A 23841-nucleotide genomic window follows, 5' to 3' on the forward strand; every position below is an offset into this window, starting at 1 on the left:
AAATGGACAAATGGCAGTTTCTACATTGATTTGGACTGCCCAAAGGGCAGTCCCTTATTCTTGATTTGTTACTTATTGTCACGTGTGGGTAACTCGTCTCCCCTCCCCACTAAGGGAGGTGGGAGTGACATCATTAGCACGCCTGGGTTGAGTAGATTTTTGACTATTAATGGGCTGGAGCTAATTCTATTTACACAAATACTAATGAGTTTTGGTATCCTATTCCCTCTGCTATGTTGTAAGGTTATGGAACACAGGACCATTTCTTATCTAAACTCCATATTTCCTCCTGGCATCTTTCACTATCTTCTGTACACAATAGGTGCTTAATAAATCTTTGCTCTTTTCATTACTCATTCTACCCCAGAAGTCAGTGGAGCAGGATGCATGTGAGGATGTTGAGAGGAGTATGTAGGTGGTACAGTGGATAGGTGGCCTCAGGACAACCTGGGATCAAATCCTGCCTCTGACCACTTACTGGGTATATGATTCTGGCCAATTTTTCCAACCTCACCTTCCTCATCTGTAAAATGGGGATGAAAATACTATCACCTACTTCACAGGGTTGTGATAATCAAATGAGGTAACTTGTGAAATATATTGTAAACACTTATGTATTTGCTACATATCAGCTATAGAAAAGCTAGTTACTTATTATTTTTATATTGAGTGTCACTTTTGGTGGCTCCTAGCTGCGAAAGGCACAATTCCATTTAATATTATGATTTTAGTGGTGAATAAGGGAAAGTATGGGGTTCTAAGAGAAGTGGTAGGAAGGGGCCAAAGTAGCTAAGGTAGGAGGAGGTTTGCAGAAACACAGTAGTGATGAGATAAGGATGGGAATGTGGAATTAAGAAGGCCTTTATAAAATGAGCTGGGAGACTAAAGTTGGAGGATAGAACTTTATGGACTATCTCTTGTTCAGTATAGACAGTAATCTTTGGGTGGTAAATGTGTGAGCATGAACTAGGGATTAGGGAGAGAATATTGGACACCTGAGTTCTACAAGCTTAGCAAAAGGTGTCAGTGTCCTTAGCATGTAGAGTCCTGGAGAAGAAATAGAGAACTTGCACTCATGCCCTTGGTTCTGTCCCTCAGACAAGTTCCGTGTCAGTTAGAAGATGCAATGGAGGGCCCTCAGCTAGCTGGAGTAGAGCCAAGGACAACCAAGGTCCTGACTTTCCATAATCCTCCCACTCAAAAGATTAAAGGAGACCGCTCATACCGGAGGGTGAGAAGACCCTTTGGGGAAGGTACTTGCTTTGAGGGGAAGTTGAAATTGGGCAGAGGCTGTTGGAGGTTGAGGTGACTCAGAAGTTTTTTTCCCCCCCCCAAAGACATATTTTTCCCCTCCTTGTGGGAAAAGGGGGTGGATGGAGGTCGGTAAGAGACGGTCATGGGGGGCCTTTGAAACAAAGGCTAAAGGGAACCTAAAGTCTAAGAGATTTCTGAGAAGGGCCCTAGTTCTCTAGGATTTAGGAGTTGTGTCTTTATGGGGGTGGAGGGGAATCAGTTCAATTTGAGTGGAAGAGTGAATCACTGCCAATACTGCTCACTTCCACAGCCAATCCTACCAACCCAAACACAAAAGTTTGCCGCGTTGTCAACATGGCAGCAGGAGAATTTCTTGAATCAGACCCACATTTATATACGCACATTCTGTGGTGGATTGACTGGTTTCACTTTCATCCTGCTCCTCTGCATCTCCCCAATGCCCTGGGTACAGTTCCTGTTGGCAGAGGACGCCAGTGAGCTCCAGGCGGGACTCTGGACCTTGTGTAAACATAAACTCTGCTGGAGCAACGTCCCCTATCGACCCTGTGAGTTTTCCCATAGTCTCTGGACTTATCTAATACCCCCAGTCAGTTCCCTACAGCACTAGGGCTCCTTTTCCCCTTAGTGTACTCATTGTTCTCTCTAGGGTCTCCCTGTCACTTCTTTCTTCAGCATTTTTCTTCTTCAGATTGTGAAACTGGCCAAATTGATCTTGGAAGGTAGCTCAGTACAGTGGGGAAAGTGCTTCATGTTATGCCAGGAAGACTCAGGTTCAAATCCCATGCCAGACACTGACTGTATGTTTTGGGGCATATCTCTTAGCCTTATTGGGGAGAGCGGACTTAATGATCTCTGAAGATATTTCCAAGTTCTACATGTATGATCACTAGACCTGTACATCCTTTCTTTCTTTCTTGAGTATGCTCTGCTGCCTTTCAAATAATTAGTTCCCAGTTTTCTCTGCCTCAATCTCTTATCATCTGCTCTTAGGAAAAAATATGATATTAGCCATTTTATGAAGTATAGAGTAATGAGACTGGTTTGTTGAAGTTGGGTAGGTGTGATCATAGCTTTTCAAGAAGAAGCTTTTTGTACTCTTTTTGTTTTTACATCACAGCCATTTTTCGACATACTAATCCCTTACTAATCTCTCTAGGATCACAAAGAAAATCTAAGGAATATGATGACTTTGTTTGACAGTGTAGGTGGCATTTCATACCCATAATTCACCTCCTGTCTAGCAAAAGGAGGAAGGTATTTCTTCATCTTCTTTTCTAGGGCTAAAATGAGTCAGTTATTCAGCTTCCAGTTTTAGTTTATTACCATCTACTTTTTGTAGTGATTGGGTGTGTTATACTTACTTTGTTCTTGCCTGCTCATACAAGTCTTCCCATGTTTCTTTCTGTTCTTCATATTTGTTATTCCTTGTTGGCCACCAATGTTCTATTACATTTACAGATCATAGTTTATTCAGCCATTCCCCAACTGATGGTCATTCAATTTGCTTCCAGTTTTTTACAGCAGGGATGTATTACAGTATATTCCACTTGTTGAAGAAATACTTTCAAAGTTGACTAGTGAGTCCTTTGATTATATATTGCATTGGTATATATGATGTTAACTCTGCCCTCTGGTCCCAATCAACATATTTTTCTCATCTTTGCATATGGAACTCAATTTAACTAAAGCTTAGGTTGGTGGCTCAGTTGGATAATGCTCTAGGCCTGACATCGGAAAGACTTGAGTTTAATCCACCTTCAGACCCTTGTTAGCTCTGAGTCATTTAACCTCTATTTGTACCAGTTTGCTCAACTGTAAAATGGGGGTAATAACAGCACCTATCCTTGGAGGGTTATTGAGAGGATATATGAAAGGAATAATATTTGTAAGAAAAAAAAGCACTTAGCACAGTGCCCAGGTGAAATGGGCACTATATAAATGTTCCTTCCTTCTTTCCTTTTTTCTTCCTTCCCCCTACTCCCTAAACCAGTGATGAGCAAACTTTTTAAAGAGGGGGACAAAGGAAAGGAAAAAAACTTTAGGCAGGCCAATATGATTTATTAAAAAATAACAGTGATACATTTTACAATGATGTACATTAGGAATAATGTTGCGCGGGCCAGATAGAACATTTCAGGGGGCCGCATCTGGCCCATGGGCCATAGTTTGCCCATCACTGCCCTAAACCCTTTCTTATATTTATCTATTTTTCCAATGGTTAGCCTCTCTACAATAGATTCTCTGATGACTAAGTGGGAAATCTTTTCTTGAAGCTCCTATGAGTACTTAGTTGCATTCTGGTGGTTTTGACTCATGACCCCATGTTGGAAACTATGTTTCTGTCCTGTTCATACTACTGGAAAACTGCCATTTTTCTTCCTGTACTCTGATTTCTATCTGGCCATGGAGGTGAGATGGGTTTTAAAAAAAGGGAAAATGCTCCTGATGTTACATAAAGCAATTTGTAATGTTCCAGGTCAGTTAAGAAGTCAGCATCAATCATTCCATATTGCTATAAAAGCAAGAATGAGGGTAATCCAAAGTTAATCATAACAAGCTGAATTTATGTGCTTCTAGCCTTATTATAAGTCATATAATGCAGACCTGCAAAGGATGGTAGAGATTATTTGGTTCAATCCCTTTTCACTTTATAGAGGAAGAAACCAAGACTTAGATCGCTTTAATGACTTGTCTGAGGCTGGTTAGTGGCATGATCAGGATTTGAACTTAGGTCCTTTGACTTCAAATCCAGTGCTCTTTCCATCATACTGGGGTGCCTTTTGTGCATGCCTCCACATTTTCCTCAGAATTGAACTCGTTTTTAGTATGCTTTCTTCCTGCTTTAATTACCTTGTATTTCCTTACATTTGGACATGCTGTTTTCTCCCAATAGAATAAAAACTCCTGGAAGCCAGATCCTTTTGTATTTTTGTGCTTGTATGCCCAGCACAGTTCCTTACATGTATAATAATGATTCCTGGCCCTAACTGCTTACCAGGTGTTTTATATTTTTCCTTTCTTCCAGGGTTCTCTGGTACCCTAAAGGGGTTGGGGGGTGTCTAATCTCTCTGCCATTGACCCAAGTCTCCACAAATTATCTTATCCCAAGTTTTAGAGGACCCTGTACCCCTGTTTTGTTTAATCACTTAACAGATTAGCTTTTACAAAGGAATATTAATTCAAAGGTATATAAAAACAAAATATATAAACACTTCCCTCACAACACCAGTGGGGCAGAATCCCCCCTTATGCCTCTTTAGATTCTGAAGAGGGGAAGAGGTTTAGTTTCCCAGTTTAATTCAATTCTTATATAGCAATCTCCATCAAGTGCCAAGTATAAAACCGTCCAGAGCTGGCAGCTCTGCACCTTGCCCTTCAGTGATTTTTGGATGGGTTGACAGCAATGTCTGACCTGGAATCCTGCCTCCAGTGTTGGCACAGCTCAAGTTCCCAGGCCTGGGGACTCCACCTATTTTTTATATTTTATTTTCCCAATTACATGTAATAACAATTTTCAACATACAACTTATGAAAGTATAAGATCCAAATTGTCTTCCTCCCTCCCAGAGATGGTAAGCAATTTGATCTGGGATATATGTCTATTATCATATAAAACATACTTCCATATTGATTTTCTTTCTTCTTCGGTCATGGTTCTAACTTTGACATCGTTGTGCTTAGAGTTGACGTGTTGTGAAATGTTATATTCTTTGTAGACTGCTACAGTTTCGTTGCAGATGAGACATCCTGGTTTATCCCTAAAAACTGTGAAAAAGGACTTCCGAGTCCATTCATCTTTAAAAACACGGCACTCAGAATCGACTTTATGTTTCTTAGATAACATGTTAGGGCTAAAATTTTTCACAATATGCAGAGCAAAACTAGCAAACCAACAACACTAAGACAGTTCTGAAACATGTTTCGATATTTAGCCGTGGTGGAGGGGTTAGTGGTTACTGTGAGGAGGCTTTGTTGATCTGGGGCGGTGGCAGCGGCAGCCCCCAGAACCCCAGAAGTCACAGTGCATGGCAGATGGTAGGGAAAACATGGAAAACTAGAGAGCAGGGTTCCAGTTGACCTGGGCTCAGAAGTCCTAGGCTGTGAGGGAGGAAGAAAAGAGTTATGAATTTGCAATCCCCCCAGGGGAGGAGAGTCCAATTCCCAAATTCCAGGAAGTTGGGATTATGTTGCCTCTCACTGGCAACATAACATTCCAATATCTAGGATAAGTCAATAAATTTGTATATCGTCACTGATAAAACGAAAGAGAGGAAAAAAGAGGAAAATATTTGTTTTTCTTATAGCCTGTATTCTTTTCACTGGTTTAAGGCAAAGGGGCTAAGAGCAATCCAGATCAGTCCTTCAAAACATAGCCCCGGGGGGCAGCTGGGTAGCTTAGTGGATTGAGAGTCAGGCCTAGAGACGGGAGGTCCTAGGTTCAAATCTGGCCTCAGACACTTCTTAGCTGTGTGACCCTGGGCAAGTCACTTGACCCCCCCATTGCCCACCCTTACCACTCTTCCACCTAGGAGCCAATACACAGAAGTTAAGGGTTTAAAAAAAAAAAACATAGCCCAGGATCAGAAGCCAAGAAGATACTGTGAAGGACAAGACTGGGTTGGTGACTGAACCTAACAGAGCAGGGCAGCAACTGAAAGTAGAGAGTATCTGCAGCTACCCTTGACCCAGTAGTGAGGAGATTTATGGGACATCTGTGTGATGAGATGGCCTGGAGGCAACTTTATCAGAGGCATGGCATGGAAAGGGGAGGGAGCTTCTCAGCATAGACTTGGCTGTCAAGGATCTTGTCACTGTTGTCAATGTGGTATTATTGGAAGGGCTTGTTGCTGAGGGGATTCGGCTTCGTGGTAGTGACTGTGTGTTCCACAAAGCCAGCTCTGAGAGGACAGAATTCACCTGTCTTGATGAAATAAGAAAGACTATACAGAGAAAGGAATTCAATTTGTGGGCTGGCAGATGTTCACTCAGTTCCCCGAACTCTGGCAGCTTCTGATCTTTCTCAGAGCCAGGGAGTAAAGGCAGGCCAAATTTGTTAAGGCATCAAAATGCCAGCAAGCATCATAGCCAAGTAGAATAGCTTTGAAAGTTACATGTACAATTTATTGTTACAGAAGTTTATATTATCTATTGCATTATTTTATACAATATTTATTTTTAAATGCAGATTTGTATATTCTTGTATAATTCTTTTTCTGTACTAAGAATTCAGAAATGCTCACTTTATTTAGTATCTAGATTCAATATTGAAGAATTAAATAAAAAAAGCATAAGAATCCTTCTTGTGAATCCCCTGTGGTAGGCCCATTGGTCAGAAATATAATTCAACAAGATTATAAAATATAATTCAACCTACTACAATAGATTTAGTTCAGGAGGAAGAGAGACATTCTGGTGCAGGTATGGTGGGGTTGTAGAAGTGACCTAGAGGACAATTTGACTGTGAGTGAATTGGGGATGGTAGGGAGAGGTATTGATCCAGTGATAGTCCCAGGGGACATGGGATTAACATCCCAGAATATTGGTAAATATTCTTGTTGGTAAATGTTCAATAACTGGTTCTCTGAAAAAAAAAGTTGTCATAATACACTTTAAGTTTAATTTGTATTATTAATACTTAAGTCTAGAAAATAAAAAAAACAATCAAGTCCTGATTTTGTAATGTTTGCTTACATCTGAAGCATAAATGCTCATCCTGAAAATTGAATGATAGCTTCCTGAAGCCAGATCGAGCTGACTCCAGCACATCCCTGAACTTTTTGGCAGTGTCTTCTGGGTTTCCGATCCAGACTACTTTGGAGCAGTCTGCATATCTTCTCCAAAATTCTATGTATTTCCCACCAGCACTTTGGTTATTCCATTCATATCCTTCATATTATATTCTCCATTATTTTGAGACAACTTGTTTGCTCCTTCCTGAAGGCCTGGTAGAGGGCCCTGTCCTTGACAGAGTAGATCATAAGAAGTGCTTCTGGAAAAAAGCAGCTTATGTGATGAGGTGGTGATAATGAGAAACCCACTGCCTTGCACAGGAAACAGGTGGCCTATTCCCTTACCCTTCTCTGAGTCCAGTAATTCAACTTGAAATTCTGCAGATGAGTTTTCTAGCTTCCTCAGATCTGAGTAAACTTAAATTTCTAACCACACATAATATTCCTCTTGAACTAAACCAGGGAAGTGTTTAAGACTGAAAATGGTAAAAAGGTGAAAGTTTTGGTTTCTTTAAATAAGCAATTTCACTGGGAATTCAGTGGCTAAGGAGGTGAATTTAGATAAATGCACTCATTGTAAAGAAAAACTTGAAGGTGAGAAGTTTCTGGAAAGATTGTGCTGAGTTCTGAGGGAAAATTGGAAACAGTGAAGCCTTGTCATTCATTCTGGTTTTTCAAGGGACTTCCACAATTTTGAGGAAATAGTGATATAATATTTCCATTAGGACCCAAAAGCAAAGTGTCAAAATCTGCAATGGAAAAAATTCTCAAATCCCTAAATCCTAAGAAAGCAGGTATGTCAACACCATAAGGGAAAGTCCTGTTGATTTGTTTCATTACCATCATTAGCAGAATGCATTCCCAGGGTCAAAGATATGATCAGGATTATTACTTCATTGCTTATTTATTTATTTTGGGGGGGGGCAAGGATAGGGGTGTTTCTGTTCTCTAGTCTACCACTAGTTTTGACCATTCTATTGAAATTGCTATGTGACAAATCCAAAAAATCATTTCCCTCCCTTCTTCTCTTTGACCTATTGACTTGGAAAACAACACAGAACTATTAAATAGTCAGAAAAGCCACTCTTTAATTAAGGACAGAGCTAACAGGGCTGAGTAGGCCTCTACTTAGAGCTGCATGCTACACACCTATGCAGAGTCCAAGGATTAAACTCAGAATGCTCTGGGTCCTGACCCCTGGGAGTGACACCATGCTAGATGCCAACTCCAAGGAACAAAAGAAATTGGGGAACCTATATACCATTTGGGAAGATCCAGGGAAAGGGAAAGATACACCATTTGGGAAGATCCTGGGACAGGGAAAGATGATTGACATGACCATACTGACAAGATACAATCAAGCTTGGGAAAGGAATCATAGCCAGAGGGAAGGGGCTGCTTATGATGGATACTAAAGGATGGTCCCTGCCCAGGTGTCTCTTCCAGGGAAAGGGTCTCTGATACAATGGGGAAGACTACCTAAGACAAAAGAATATTTAGCATTTACCTTAGGGTCCATTATTCAGTCTGAAACTGCTAGCCTGAGATTCTCTTCAGAGTAGATTCTCAGGGGAAGAGGGAACAAGCACAAGCTTTAAGGGTCTCCAATTTATAAGCTATTCCTAAAACTTGGGGTTCATTAGATCCCACCAGGCCACATGTTTGGGGTCTCTAGATTCCATGTCAACACACCCCCCCTTTTGGTTGAGGCTAGATGCCGTTGACCAATGGGTTGGACTCTGTCAACCTAATGGTGGGAAACCTTGGGGTACAGTTATGGGCAATTGGCATTTGGGGGCACTCCCCAAATACCTGGACATTGACATTTGAGCCAGAAAGGCAGGCAGTCTGCCTTTGGCAAAATCCTGACAACAAAACACTACCCCATTTCCCCAAAGCCTTTAAGTCTTTCAAATCAGGTGAGCCCTGATATAATGCCTTTGACTTTCTTCAGCAGACTTCTTCCTTAACACAAGACAGCTTCATTGCTGTAAGAGAAACAAGAGAGATCCATAAACACATTCTCTAACAGGACTTGATCAACTCCCAATATACTTACTCATTATAAAGATTATTCATGTCCACTATGCTAACCTTACTCTTGAAATCCCATATTATTAATTCTATTAGTGTTTATTCTACACCAATTATAAAATTATTTAAGCTACCTGCTCAATCAGAAAAATTGCCTTACTCTACCAAAATATCACATAAAAAGCAACCTTACAACTATAGAAATATAAAGGCAAAAATAAAACCCACATCACAGGTTAATCAGGGCTTGTAAATCTGAAAGTAGCCCTTCCCCCGTTGTGGCCAAAAATTAAAATATCTAATACCAAGTAAAATTCTAATTGAATATTCTATTGCAAAAATCCCAAAATCATATTAAAAACTGTATTGACAATTTCAACTTCAAAATAATTTTAAAAGTCAAAATTTAAAAGACTCAAAATTAAAATTAACTCAAAAATTCTCAAGATTAAAAATGCTTCTAACTTTCCCTAATTTTAAAACCTCTCACACACTTCCCTTTGGGGAGGTTGAGATGCTAGGGATTTTTAAAAACTGTTTTCATTCACCTTTTAACTACTTAATTATAATCAAGCTTAAATAGCTTAGACCTTTACTCCTATTAACTATTACTTTGTATGAAAAAAAATAATGTTGCAACTGAGTCAACCAATGCCAGAAGTCTGTAGATAAAAATTCTTGTGAAAATAATTTTCTTGTGGCAGTAACATGGCATCTCCTGATTTAACTGAGTTCTTGCCTTAACTAAATTAGTTTTGGGTACACTTTTCAATTTCCCTGAGTATCTATTCTTCATTGGCAATAAGGGCTCATTTAACATTGGACTTAGGTCTAGTCTGTAGGTGATTTCATTAGCATTCCTACTCACAAAGGTTTCCTTATCTCATTGTTTCCCACCTTGAGGCTTCAAGATGTATAAACTTTACTAGTACTGGGGAGCAATTCAGTGTACTATCTGAACTTTGTTTAAAAATGCTGCTTAGAATCTACTATTTATGTGTTGCTTCCCCACTTTTTGGCACTGATGTTTTGTCAGATTTTCCTTATGACCTAAATTCTTCCTACTTTTAGGAAAAGGGACCTCTAATCTGCTACCTCATTCACAGTGGCTAAAAATTTCTATCTGCCTTTACAATTCCCATATTCTAGGCCTTGCCTTTCTAAGGCTTTCTTCATCATATGATTATAAAAAATTGCTATAACAGGAGAAAAATGGAAGTAACTTAAAATGAGGGAGAAAAGCTCCCATAATTTGGAATAGTAATATCATGTGTAAATTGGTAATGATCAGCAATCACCTGTAGAACTTTGACAGGAACTTACCTGAGCCATTTCTCAGCCCTTCCATTCACCTATGACTGTATCAATAACCAATTTTCCTCCATAGCATTTCTTTTCCCAATTATCTTCCCATATAATTTTACCCTTAGATGGCAATTCTCTCTAACCATGCTTGGGGTTTAAAATAAATTATCTTCTGTTATTAACAATTATTTCTAGGCTCCATCATTTCTTTCCTAAATTTTTCTCATACTACCTTGAGACAAACATGTTCTATAATACTGAACTAGCACTCTGGAATTTCTGCTGCAAATTCTCAAATTTTACAGATATTACCTTTTAAACCTCTTAACAAGGTAAAATACTACCACTTTAAATGTTCCCTACTTTAGCTAAATTTGGGGAATAACTCTCTTCTTTCTAGGTACTCTACTTAAAGGATCTATAAATGTAATTCATAGGGGAAATAAAATGGCCAAGTTTTTGTCTGCTACAGAAATTTGAAAGGTAAAAATGAAAGCAATTAAGAAAGGCAATACTTATCTGTACCAGTGATATCTTGGGCTCCTTTGGATTTCTCATAGAGGTGTCTTCTTCAAGAATCCCTCAGATTCTAGGATATAGGAAAATCTTGTCCAGTGGTTTTGAGATAATAAGTGTTCCAGGGGTTTTGAACAAATTCCCTTTAATAATAAATCTAGTAAACTTAACCTTAGTAAGTTCTGATCGCTTCACCTACACTCCAGAACTGGGGTTGTAAAATGCAGGGCATTCCTAGAAATTTCTTAGAAATTTCCCAGGTGGGGAATTCCTTTCTCTAATATTGGTCATATGCCAATGATCATCTATCAGAAAAAAATAATGCTCACAAAATAAATAAATGCCAAATCCAGTTAGTTCTCTCTACTTAAAAAGGAAAAGTTAAAGCTAATTCACTATAGGAATCAGGATTCACTAGTCTTTTAAAACAAAAACTTATCTATTGTAATGGTTGTACTCTAGAAATTTACCTTAAAAACTCCAAAAATCAGGCTATAGTACATGGCCCTTTTATTTCTTCAGAAGTAAAACCCATAAAATTTTCTCTACAAATACAAAACTTTGGATTACTAAGGAAAAGCTAAAAAATTACCTTTAAATCAGAATACCTATCCAATTCCCTTCTCTTCATCTTTTTGCACTAATTTATCCTTGGCTCCAAATTTCATTTCTCTCAGCCTGGCCTCAAAAGCCTTTGGCCTAAGGCTAAAGATGTTCCTTCAGAGGAAAATTGTTGGTCAGTTAAAAAACCGTCAGGGTTTCCTTACCATTTAACACAAAGCCTTTCCCCAACCATGTCTTGTCTTTTTTTACAATGACACAATGACCAAAAATGAACTTTACTTCAGAACACACACTACTCAGAAAAACACACACTACTCAGAAAAACAAATAACAGCTTGACAAAAATGTGAAATTATAGCACTCAAATAACGAAGTTAATATCTAGAATAAAATGCATTTCATTACCGACATTATTAAAACATTAACTGCACTTGCTATACAATATTTCATACATTAATTATACCAAAACTGGGAAGAAAAGATTAGAATCATAAAGTTATAAATTTCTGGACCTCCTTTTGCCTTCTACTGGATATCCCCATATCCAGATCGCCAGCTCCTGTCTCACCTCTTCAGCTTTTGGGAGGAATTAACTGTTAACACAACTTTTAGACATTTTTTTTCTTTTGCTAACATTTAAGTCACAAGCATTAAGGTTATTTGTGAAACTTCCTTTAAAAACACATCACAAATACAATATAAGCAAAACAAAGAAAACTAGAACTTAAGTTCTTAAGCTTCTATGAGAAGCTCTTTCACAAAAATTTATAACCATTTAAACTTTAAGCTGTGGCATTTCAATTCATGAAGAAACTTTCTCTATTTTAATCGACTTGAAAGAACTCTCAGGCTCCCACACTTCAGTTCAGCTTCCCATTTAAAGTTTTCAGCCAACCATTCACACCTCTGAACTACTCTCCTTGCTCTTACTTCTGGAGTAGACACTGCTTCACTCACCTCCATATGCAATAACACATACATACCCCCAAATCTAGCCAAACTCGGAGCTTGTAGTCAGGTTGAACTAGACTCCATTTTGGCCCATTTACCTTGGGACCATCTGTCACTTATTTAAATATTTGTCTGTACCAGATCCATACTTTGAAAACATATAACTCTCGGCCGTATCATTAGGTGGTTCCTCAGGCTGCTGACTGCCCCCACCTCCTGGGACCACAAACATGCTGTTCTCCAAATCCAGATGCTCCTGGGTGGCTCCAGATTGCAACTCTCTGTAAAACTACAGACCACCACTTAAGTCCCCTTAATTAAAGAGTTGGTCACTCCCAAATACATGAGACTGAGTCCCTTTTTTGGAAGTCACTTACCTGGCCCCTCTGCTAACCAGACTTTTGACTCAACCGCATATGGGTTGTGTGGGTACCTCATGTCTTGGAGTCCTTGTTAGCAGGAAGGCTCAGGCAGTGAGTACTTCAGAATCTCGCTGGGGCCTCCATTTTTTGACTTGGAAAACAACACAGAACTATTAAGTAGTCAGAAAAGCCACTCTTTAATTAAGGACAGAGCTAATAGGGCTGAGTAGGCCTCTACTCAGAGCTGTGCACTACACACCTATGCAGAGTCCAAGGATTGAACTCAGAATGCTCTGGGCCCTGACCCCTGCGAGTGACACTGTGCTAGATGACAACTCCAAGGAACAAAAGAAATTGGGGAACCTATATACCATTTGGGAAGATCCAGGGACAGGGAAAGATGATTGACATGACCATACTGACAGGATACAATCAAGCTTTGGAAAGGAATCATAGCCAGAGGCTAGGGTGTAAGGGAAGGGGCTACTTACAATAGATACTAAAGAATGGTCGCTGCCCAGGTATCTCTTCCTGGGAAAGGGTCTCTGATACAATGGGGAAGACTACCTAAGACAAAAGAATATTTAGCATTTACCTTAGGGTCCATTATTCAGTCTGAAACTTGCTAGCCTGAGATTCCCTTCAGGATGGATTCTCTGGGGAAGAGGGAACAAGCACAAGCTTTGGGGGTCTCCAATTTATAAGCTATTCCTAAAACTTGGGGTTCATTAGATCCCATTAGGCCACAAGATTGGGGTCTCTAGATTCCACGTTGACACACCATTTGGTAGCATTTAATGCTGCTGAAAACTCCCTTCTTTTCCTCTTGTGTCTTCTGTTGCATCATTCTTCCTTGGTTTTTTAGTCACAATCACTCCTTAGTCTCCTTCACTAAGTATATGACAGAGTATGCTCCACAAACAAGTTTGTGTGAAATAGTAGAAAGAGTGTTGGATTTGGAGTTAGGGGACCTGCCTTCTGATCCTGATTTTGCCATTTACTACCTATGTAACTAACTTAGGACAAATTTCCTCTCTAGGTTTCAATTTTCTCATCTAAAAATAAAAGAGTTGAATCTCTGATGTCCTTTCAGCTTTAAATCTAAAATCCTGTGATTTTGTAGCTTTCTGTGCCTTCCTGAGTATAGATTTGAAATTGAAGGTGAAAACGAAAGGGAGGAACATTTTTTTTCTCTCTGGAATGTAGGCATTGTGGGCTAGGTCACACCCTTTCCTCATCACCCCTTAATACTCCCCAGTCATGGCTCTCAGCTTCACCCTGGAAGAGAGCATTCTCTTTGTATACATGGGTAAGGAAAATAAATTAATGAAGAGCATGATCCTTCTAAGCCTTGTGCCCAGATAGCAAATGATACACAGTCTTATTTTAGTCTAAAGGCAGACTGCCCTCCCAATCCAGTTTACTTCTGCCTTTTGGGGAGCTTACACAAATTATTAATGACCAAACTTCTAAGATACTCTCTAATTTTTAGCTCATAGCACCCTGTTTGCTATTAAGGGTAGATATAAACCTCAAAGCAGATAAGATCAATCTTATTTTTATCTAGAGAAAGTTAGCTTGGGTACTAATGAAAACAGAAGAGGTAAACAGCTATGGAATTGCACTGAGCAGAGTTCTTGTTTTCAAAGTTGTTTTGTTGTATTGCATAAATTATTTTTTTGATTCTGCTTACTTTGTTGTATCATTTTTATAAGTCTTCCCAGTTTTCTCTGAAGCTATGCTGTTCATTATTTCTTAAGTCATAGTAATATGTCATTACATCCTTACACCATAGTTTGTTCAGCCATTCTCCATTTGAGGACACTTTTCTTAATTTTCAGTTCTTTGCCAAACTGGTCGCCTTCTTATGAAGGTAACCTTTTCTATATCCAATCCCTGGGGACTTTCTCATCCACTTCCACAGAGTCAATTATCACCTCTATGCTGAAGAATACAAAATCTTTCTCTTAAGTTCAAATATTTCCCTTGAACTCTAGTCCTTTCCCAAATGTTTGTGGTTCAGCTTCACATGGACAACCCATTAACTTCCTAGACAGCAAGATGACCAGTGGGTAGAGCACTGAATTTGGAGTCAAGAGGCCATGAGTTTGAATCCTACCTCAGACCCTTTTTAACTCTGTGACCCTGGGCAAGAAATTTAACCATCCTATGATTCACTCAGTTTTCCTCATATGTGAAAGAGAAAGTAGGACTCAATAGTCTCTAAAATCTCTTCCAGCTCTGAGATCCTACACTTTCAAATTAAAATATGCCCCAAACTGAACTAATCATTTTTCTTCTAACATCTACTCCTCCTTGCTTCTTAATTTCTATTGATGGGATCTCCATTCTTCTTAGGGCCCAGGTTCAAAGGGCTAGACCCCCCCCCCCCACCCTGATTCCTATTGCTTTGTTGTTGAACTCTGTCAATTCTGCTTTCATAATTCTAATTATATCTCTTTCTTTCCACTCCCACTGCCACTGCTCCCCTTTGCTTGTTTAGATCTTTATCATCTCTTGGGTGAATTATATAGTTAACAGTATCTGGACTGGTTTTTCCACTTCCAGTCTCTCCCTGTTATAATCTGTCATTCATATCTTTGCCAAAGTAATCTCTCTGATTCTTTGATAACCTAATTGCAATGCTCAAAAATCTCTATTACTTCCCCATTGTCTATTGAATCTAACATTAAATGTCTTTTACAAGTTTCTTTCTACTGGCTCATCTTGATAGTACATTACTCCATTTCACCTACTTTGTTCTAGCAGAACTGGGCTCCTCATCACTCCCTGCTTCTTGTACCTCCATTATCTCTTTTTAGGGGACAAGAGAAATCACTTTTCTTAACTCCTCCTAGGCACTTGTTTTATTCTGACTTATCTTAATTATGTGTCTTATTCCTCACTGTGTCTCTCTCCCACTCCCCCATACTTGAGGGTAGGACAAGGATTGCATTGTTTTTCATTTTTGTATCCCTAGAACCCCCATGTGTTGAATTGGATTTTGGGATACACAAAAACTGTGGCTTAGAGGTTGATTTCTTCACTATGATAATACTTCTAGTTCACAGAGAAGTTTCTCTGAAAGTTTTAAGAGCAAAAATAAAATTATCCAGAGTAATTACTTTATTCACCAAAGTTGGCAGTTAGTGACCTAGGGATATTTTCAAAAATTAAATCTGTGCTCAGATGGTGAATATTTGTGACTCAGGGAGATATCACAAAGTCTTGTAAACTCTGAGGGAAATTCCCAAATACATAATCTATTCCTCATATATTTTCAACTATGGCAACCCAAGTGGACTATGCTGTACCTGGCTGGTACCAATCAAGACCAGTTCTTGTCAAGGGCCAGGCTCCTTTGGATATGTCAGGCTTACTGAAATTCCAGTCCCCTTACTTACATATACATGCTGCAATAGAACTCTACATCAGTCTGCTTCCCATTCCAGAGGTATTCATGCTTTGATCCTTTTCTCTCATTGTGAATGAAAGGAAGGCACTGTTCTCCATATTTTAGGCATCAATAAGCATTTGGAAGAATGCTGGAGAAGTTTGCTGATGTTCCTGAAATCTCCTCTTGTTGGTAGCTACCTACTCTAGCTAGGAGTACAGCTGACTGGTCCTTTGTCTGTCCTTTGCCCTTCTCTTCCCCAGTCCCTGCATATCCTTGGGGTGGGGGTGGAGGGCTATCTCCTATCCCTTGGCCCTTGGCCCCAATCCCCAGCCTGGCCTCTTGCTTTCCACTTCAACCTCTAGACTACCTCCAGATCTCCAGGAGCTTCTTTCTCCTCTTTGCCCTCATTGCCTTCATTGGCGTCGCCTGGGTCATCAACTCCTGCCGGTCCAGGAAAGAGCTCCCTGCTCAGCTGGATCTGAGACTAGCCACCCTCTCTTTGACTTCAGGTACAGACCCAAACCAGCCAGCTAAGCCTCTGGCGAAACTGGATAGTCCCCAGAATTCACCTCAGATGCTCCCCCTGAACCTTTTCTGTTTTCCCACTCACCTCTCTCCCATAGTTGGCTCTTCTAGGCCCTGGGTCCCTCTAACAAAGCTATTCCTATTGAAGAATTACCCAACCAGGTTTGGAGAGAGAGAGGCATTGGAACTATAAAACAGGAGCTTAAAGAGGGCCATGCTCATTCTGAAAGAATGAAGTTCTAATGGTATAATTTCAACTCCTGTTAGGCCACTGCTGGTGATACAGTAGGCAGGGAAAGTTTTCTTGGAGAACAGCTTAGGAGAAGGAATGCTGGGCCTTTAAGAGCCAGGAAGTCTGTGCTATACTTTTAACTACAATATAAATTTTCTGAACAAATCACTTAGGCCCTCTGAATCTCGGTATCCTTAATATTAACATGAGGAAGTTGGACTAGAGGATCTCTATGGCCCTTCTAGTCCAGAGAATCCGTAGTTCTATGATGCCAGAAAGTCTATCGTTATGCTTCCTTTTACCAGAGATTTGTCCCATCCAAAATGTTTAAAATTGACAAAAAGTTCTTTTACAAGAGACAGCCTGCTGCCCTTGTTTTTTCTTTTTCTTTTTTTTTTTTAAACCTTACCTTCTACCTTAGAGTCAATATCATGGATTGGATCTAAGGCAGAAGAGTAGGAAGGGCTATGGGGGTGAAGTGACTTGCCCAGGATTCCTGCCCTTACTTTAGAACTGGGGAAGTGAGGTCCTCAAAGGCTAGGTGGTCTACCCAAGGTCATATAGCCAGTAGATTGCAGAATTTGGAAGCCAGACCCGATCATCTCCAAATCCAGTGTCATTGCTTTCTGCTATAGCTCCATGCCTTCTGGTCCCATTGGCCTTTTCTTTACAGCTAGACCCCATAGTGGGACAAACAATCTGGGGTGGGGTATGGGGAGGGAGGAAGGTATGAGAGATGCAAGGACCAAGGTTCCAAAGGGTAATCTTCTCTGCTCTTGCTCCCAGGAGTCAGCCTGTTCATATGCCTTGTGCTTTTTCTGATGCAAGTCAAAAAGTACACTAGCCCCACCATGGAGTCATCCTTCCTGTGGGCCTTCCACTTCAACTGGTGGGGTAGCTTCTTCTTCATGGTGGCTGGTGAGTTAGATCCATGCCTCATAACAGCAAAGGGAATCCCCTCCAGGGAGGGAGGTGCAGAGCCCAGAGAGAAGTAGCAGCCTGCAAGACTGCTGGATCTAGGTTCAAATCCTAGCTTAATCCCTGTCCCCTGTGTGTCTTTAGGCCTCAGGGTTGGTGCTGGATTCCCAGCCCTGAATCCACTGGCCTAAAAGATGGTCCAACTCTGGGTCTTCCTGCCATCCAGGAAGAAAAAGAAAAAAATCCCCAGTCCCAAGTCCTTTGTATCACAAACTATTTCCATGTTAGTAAATGATCCTTTAACAAACAGTCATAGATTCCAAGTGAGAAGAGACTTCAGGTGTCAGCTCATCCTACCATTTCATTTACATAAGAGGAGATGGAATTTTAGTGACTTTCCAGAATTCCATGAATAGGTTGAGTCACAGAGCTGAGATTGAAGGCAAATCCACGATCCTTTACCTCGTTCCCTGCTGCCTCCCTTTTTGTTTCACATGATTTCTTCTAGGGCAATAGTTTCTATAATGAAAAGCTCTGCTTGGTATGGGCAGCAAGTACAGAAGGACTTGTATCTATGCTTTTCACAACTCTTATCCTATGCTTTTCACAACTCTTATCCTACAACTGATAGCAATTATTACATATCCTTCAACAGCAAACATCACTTTCATCTCTGCCACTATATCTTGGGCAACAAGGTGGTGAAAGGAGATAATAATACCTTGTCTAGCCTGAATTACTCTAGCTTCATAATAGCTGTGTGGACCTGGGTAAGTCATGTAACTCTGCCTCAGTTTCCTTACCTATAAAATGAGCTGAAGAAGGAAATGGCAAGCCACTCCAATGTGTTTGCCAAGAAAACCCTACAAGGGGTCACAAAGAGTAGGACATGACTGAAAAATGACTGAACAATAACTATATCCTACTTAGATTCTAAAATTAGCACCAAATCTTTCTTTCTCTCTCTTTTCTCTCTCTCTCCCTCTCCCCCCCTCTCTTTCTCTTTCCGTCTGTCTGTCTGTCTCTCACATGCAGATATATGTATGTACTTGGATGATATGGATGATATAGAAACTAGGGGAAAAATGGATGATCTATATATATGCATATGACACTTCTGTGTTAAATGTGCTGAGTAACAAATACCACTCAATTTATCAGTAAACACAAGCAAATAGATCCACAAGGGAGCTGGGATGCAAAGTCCTCACGCTGGTCTTGGAGCTGTCAGTATGAGTAACATATAGGTACACTGGTGCAGGGAAACATTTTCATTTAAGCCAGCATTGACATCCAGTTCCGTACAGGTATCAAAAGCAGTTCCAGAATTCTACTGGTGCTAGTGGTTTTCAAAACCAGCTATGTTGGTTCTGCAGAACCAGAATAATTGTAGTATCACCGGGGTACTTTAGGTTAAGATGGTGCTGAAAGTGCAGTGGTGTTTTCATGCCTTTGGCTGGATTGAGTTTTGCTCAGTTTCTTAAGGGTGAATTTTGTGTGAGATTACTTGTGTGTTTTGTTTGTTTGTTTGTTTGTTTTTGATGTAGAAATCTAATGCCAGGTGAGTCCTATACTCTGGGACATTTTACTCTCTCTTTGGGTCTGTGAAGTCACAGAAGTGAGCTGGGCACTCATCCTCAGTAAGAGAGACCACTGCAGAAATTGGCTCATGAAGATAATCATGGCTTTGTGGGTAGCTGTGAGTCTTTTTTGAGATGTTCTCCTTTCTCAGAGAGTGCACAGTACTGAATATACTTGTTAATTCACTAACAGAAAGTCAGAGAATATTATCAATATTTCATCTTTAGATCCTGCAGGTTGGTGTAAGGGTTAAATTAGGAGTTTGACAAAGTAAGAGAGCAGCTTTTAACAATTTTAGTTTTAATGAGAATACAGTAGAAGGAGGGAAATATAGGAAAGAGATAGAGAGAGAAATTGCCTAACTAAAAACCCTATAACCACCTATAACTGCTGTTAGAGAAAGTCCAGCTGATCACCCTTACGCTCAGCTCACCAGGCAGAATATATATATATATATATATATATATATATATATATATATATATATTTTCTCCCAACCACCAACTAATCACCAGACCATATTACCAGCAATCAACTCCCAAAGACCAACAACCAACCATCTCCCAACCCAAAAAAGGTCATAAAGCCCCTCCAAGTCCTCACACTGGCCTTTTATATCCTCTTCTTACCTCACTTCCTGTCTCTCTGGTTTCTACTTTCTTTCACTGTGGGCTGGTATATCTTTACACAGCTCTATGGTAAAAGGACCTCCAGGTCCCCAGCTAAATTAGAAAAAGGGATTAAGAATTCCCCTTTATAATTCCCCCTGTGATTTCTTGGGGGACTAGTCTCCCCAGTGAATCATTTAAATGTAACTATCATATACCTCTAAATATCTAGTTAAAGGTGCCAATAATGTTACACTTTCTAATAGAAAACTATAACAATATGAGGAAAAGAGGAGAAATGAAAGAGAAAGAAAATAAAACCAATGATAGATAGGTGCATTGACAAAAAGACAATAGGGGGGTAATTCCCCTTGTCAGGGAGTTTACATTCATTAAATGTGTTCAACCCCCTTCAGTTCAATCAGTATTTCCCACAGTTCATTCTAGATCTTCTGATGCAGTGTAGGTTTCTTTATGGTGTCTTCTTAACACAGTTCATTTTTTCTTGATTTGGGGAGTTAGTGAGTTTCTTTTCCTGAAATTCCTCAAAAATTTTTGAATCTTAGATTTTACGATGTACAATCCCCAAATTATGAAATACAATCTCCAAATTACAAATAGCTATAATTTACAATTACAATTAAAAATAATACAATCATTACAATTACAAATAATATAATCCTAAACCTTAGATTTTTTTTTACGAAAATTATACTCTGTGGAAAATAAGAACCTGGAGATATCAATTTAAATCTAATAAATCTAATAATTATACAATTATAATCTTTATATAATCATAAGATCACATTTAATGACAATAGCAAACAAACTTTTTATCATTAGAATTCACATGAATCTTGATAGCCATTTGCTGTGTGACATTTTAAAACCTTAGAAGCTCATGGATACTTGTCACAAGTTCTCCAGATCTAGCCAATCTTTCAATCTTAGCTGAGATATTTTTAACAGAGTCTATTACTGCCATCATTCCAAAATTTGACAGGAGAAAACAGAAAAAAAACCAACCCAAAAAACCTCTGTACTGCTGATGAAAACCTTTTGGGTCTAAAATGTCACCAAGAATCTAGATAATTCTGGTAGAAGCATAGAGTAAGCTGAAGAGTTACAAATATAAAAACCATCCAGGAACCACTTCATGGGAAATACTCCTTCTGGGAGCCATCCAGGGGTTACCTTCCCACCTCCCAGATTAGATTATAACCCATCATGGGAACCAAGCCCCTCCCTACTCTGGTATGAGACTGTAACAGCTGTAAAAGGCATCTATTTATATGTCCCATTCATTGCAATGTGGAGATGAGGAATACAATAGTGAAAATCACTTTTGATGTCTCATCCATTACATTTTTCTAAATGTGAAGGTGGGGAATATAATAGTGCTATTGCACTTCACTTCAACCACTAAATGGACCCTTACCTCTTGTTACATACAAGTCAAAGGTAAGCAATCAAGTCAGAGGTAGTGGTGCTCCTAGATAGCTGAAAATTACTTCTGAAGACATCTTAAAATCAATTGAGATTTTTAACTCATTAAATTCTCCAAAGGTTGTATACAGGTTGTAACCAGTTTGATGGAGTCCATCCATCATCAAATATGTGATAATTAACAAAGGCAAAAAAGGAACAAAAGGCCATTAAGGCAACACGTAACCTTGGTGGATCTTGTGACAAACCCAGCATCCATAAGGACCTATGGTTTTGCCATGGAAAAGGATTTGTACAAGTTGTTTATTGGCTGTTATAATGGTATATTCTCTAGTCCAGTCATAGGGGAAGGTTATAAATAAAGACATTGTAACAGAACATATAGCTAATGGCCAAAACACAGTAGCTGAAAATGACATAGTGTAACAGAATATTATAGATTAGATTAATATGTGAACTTAAAAAACAAAATTAAATTTTAAAGCAAACAATCAGCAAAATACAATATATGTGACAGGATACAGGCACCGAATTCAGGAGTCCTTTTCTCTAATTATGATAGCTGTGTTACAGAGACTTCTTCACTATCTGGAAGGGAACAAACTGAAACATTTAACATCAATAAGGCAATGGAGTCTGGAAAAGCTTAAAATTCACCTCCAGACTCTTTAAGGTTCCTTCCCCTTTCCAGTATCATTATCCATATAGATTTCTTTGGTCACACCTCTGGGGGAATTTCTGCATTGTGTATAGTGTGAATGAACCCCATATTGGATGTGTTGCAGAGGTGGGGCATGCTTAGATAGTAAGGGGGATGAATCTCCCTTCTGAATCTTGAGATTACTCAAGGTATCAATACAAGAACCTCCAGGAATGGCAGCATGAAAAGACATACTAAAACTGTGAGCTATGTGAGCCCAGTAATGCTCTCTGGGAACAGGAGCTGTTTGAGATAGGCAGGAAACTGGGCCATGCTTGCAATCCTTACTTTCTACCAGTAGATGGCGCTGTTTTGATGGTTTTCTAACTTCTAACCTAGCTTGGCCTAGGGATAGTTTCAATAAAAAGTGAGGAAAATGATCAGAAGGTTAAAAGAATTAGCCAAACTCTTACCTGGCTCTCCAATTAAATGTAAGGGTTAAATTAGGAGTTTGACAAAATAAGAGAGCAGCTTTTAACAATTTTAGTTTTAATGAGAATATAATAAAAGGAGGGAAATATAGGAAAGAGATAAATTGCTTAACCATCTTATAACTACCTATAACTGCCTATAACTGCTGTTAGAGAAAGTCCAGCTGATCACCCTTTAGCTCAGCTCACCAGGAAGAATATATATATGTATATATATTCTCCCAACCACCAACTAATCACCAACCCACACCACCAGCAACCAACCCCCAAAGACCAACTCCCAACGACCAACCACCTCCCAACTACCAATGACCAACCACGTCCCAACACCCTAAAAAGTCAAAAAGCTCTGCCAAGCCCTCACTCTGTCCTTTTATATATCCCCTTCTTACTTCACTTCCTGTCACTCTGGTTTCTACTTCCTTTCACTGTGGGTTGGTATATATCTTTACACATCTCTATGGTAAAAGAACCTCCAGGTCCTCAGTTAAATTAGAGAAAGGGATTAAGAATTCCCTTTTACATTGGTCACAATTCCTAGCACTGGACAAAATTTCATGACAATAAAACTGTCCAGAAGCCCTATGGAGTTCCCTGTACTTCACATGTAACTAATAATGAATTCAACCCACCACCCAAAGCTCACATTGACTTTCTCTCTTTCTTTAGGGCTTATCTTCTACTTCAACTACAAAACCTTTGGGCGATTGCCCTGTGATGATGAGGATTTAAGTGAAATTCCCTTAGCAAAGAGAAGATTGGGGATCAATCCAAAGATGTGGCCATCACCAGCAGCAACAGAAGAGCCAGAATCACAGATGGTTATAGATCCAGCATTGGATACAGAGACCATATACTAGATTATTAGAAGGGGGATAGACCCAAAGTCAATAGGAATGAATAGGGATGGGAAAACCCAATTCTAGTTTACCTTAGGGGGGTAGGGCTTACCAGGGGAGGAAAGGGGCTAAGAAATGAAGGTTACTCTATTTCTTTCATAGCTGTTTGTATTAGGAATAACTCTGAAGTCACATAAGAATTCTTGTGATTCTGTCCCAGATTAGACTATAGCTCACTGAAAAAGATAACATTAATATTTATGAAATAGCATTATCTCTAAGAAAAGTCTTCATGACCTCAGATGGGAGAGGCTGGCAACAGAACAGAGTGTGAACCAAGCCGACCAAGTTTCTACATGTGCTCGTGGCTGTAATATAGGTTAGATGGAGAGGAAGAGCATGAATGGTTGGCTGGGAATACTCTGCTC

At 39.5% G+C, this 23841-nt stretch overlaps 1 protein-coding gene across 1 annotated transcript; it reads left to right on the forward strand.

Annotated features, from left to right (window-relative positions):
* Positions 1–1126: 1126 nt before the first annotated feature.
* On the forward strand, positions 1127–23434 carry LOC123236390 (transmembrane protein 202-like). The gene is made up of 5 exons (XM_044662768.1): positions 1127–1231; positions 1565–1820; positions 16496–16642; positions 17677–17808; positions 23244–23434. The coding sequence occupies exons 1-5, from the start codon at positions 1127–1129 to the stop codon at positions 23432–23434; spliced, it is 831 nt and encodes a 276-aa protein (XP_044518703.1).
* The last annotated feature ends 407 nt before the right edge of the window (positions 23435–23841 follow it).

This window comes from Gracilinanus agilis, chromosome 2 (genome assembly GCF_016433145.1).
Source record: "Gracilinanus agilis isolate LMUSP501 chromosome 2, AgileGrace, whole genome shotgun sequence".
Classification (NCBI taxonomy): Eukaryota; Metazoa; Chordata; class Mammalia; order Didelphimorphia; family Didelphidae; genus Gracilinanus; species Gracilinanus agilis.

Excerpts from the sequence above, each read along its gene's own strand:
- LOC123236390 (XM_044662768.1), top strand. The coding sequence starts at position 1,127 with ATGGAGGGCCCTCAGCTAGCTGGAGTAGAGCCAAGGACAACCAAGGTC. Across the intron at positions 1,232-1,564 it reads GAGACCGCTCATACCGGAGG|CCAATCCTACCAACCCAAAC; the intron begins GTGAGAAGACCC and ends TCACTTCCACAG. Across the intron at positions 17,809-23,243 it reads CTTCTTCTTCATGGTGGCTG|GGCTTATCTTCTACTTCAAC; the intron begins GTGAGTTAGATC and ends CTCTTTCTTTAG.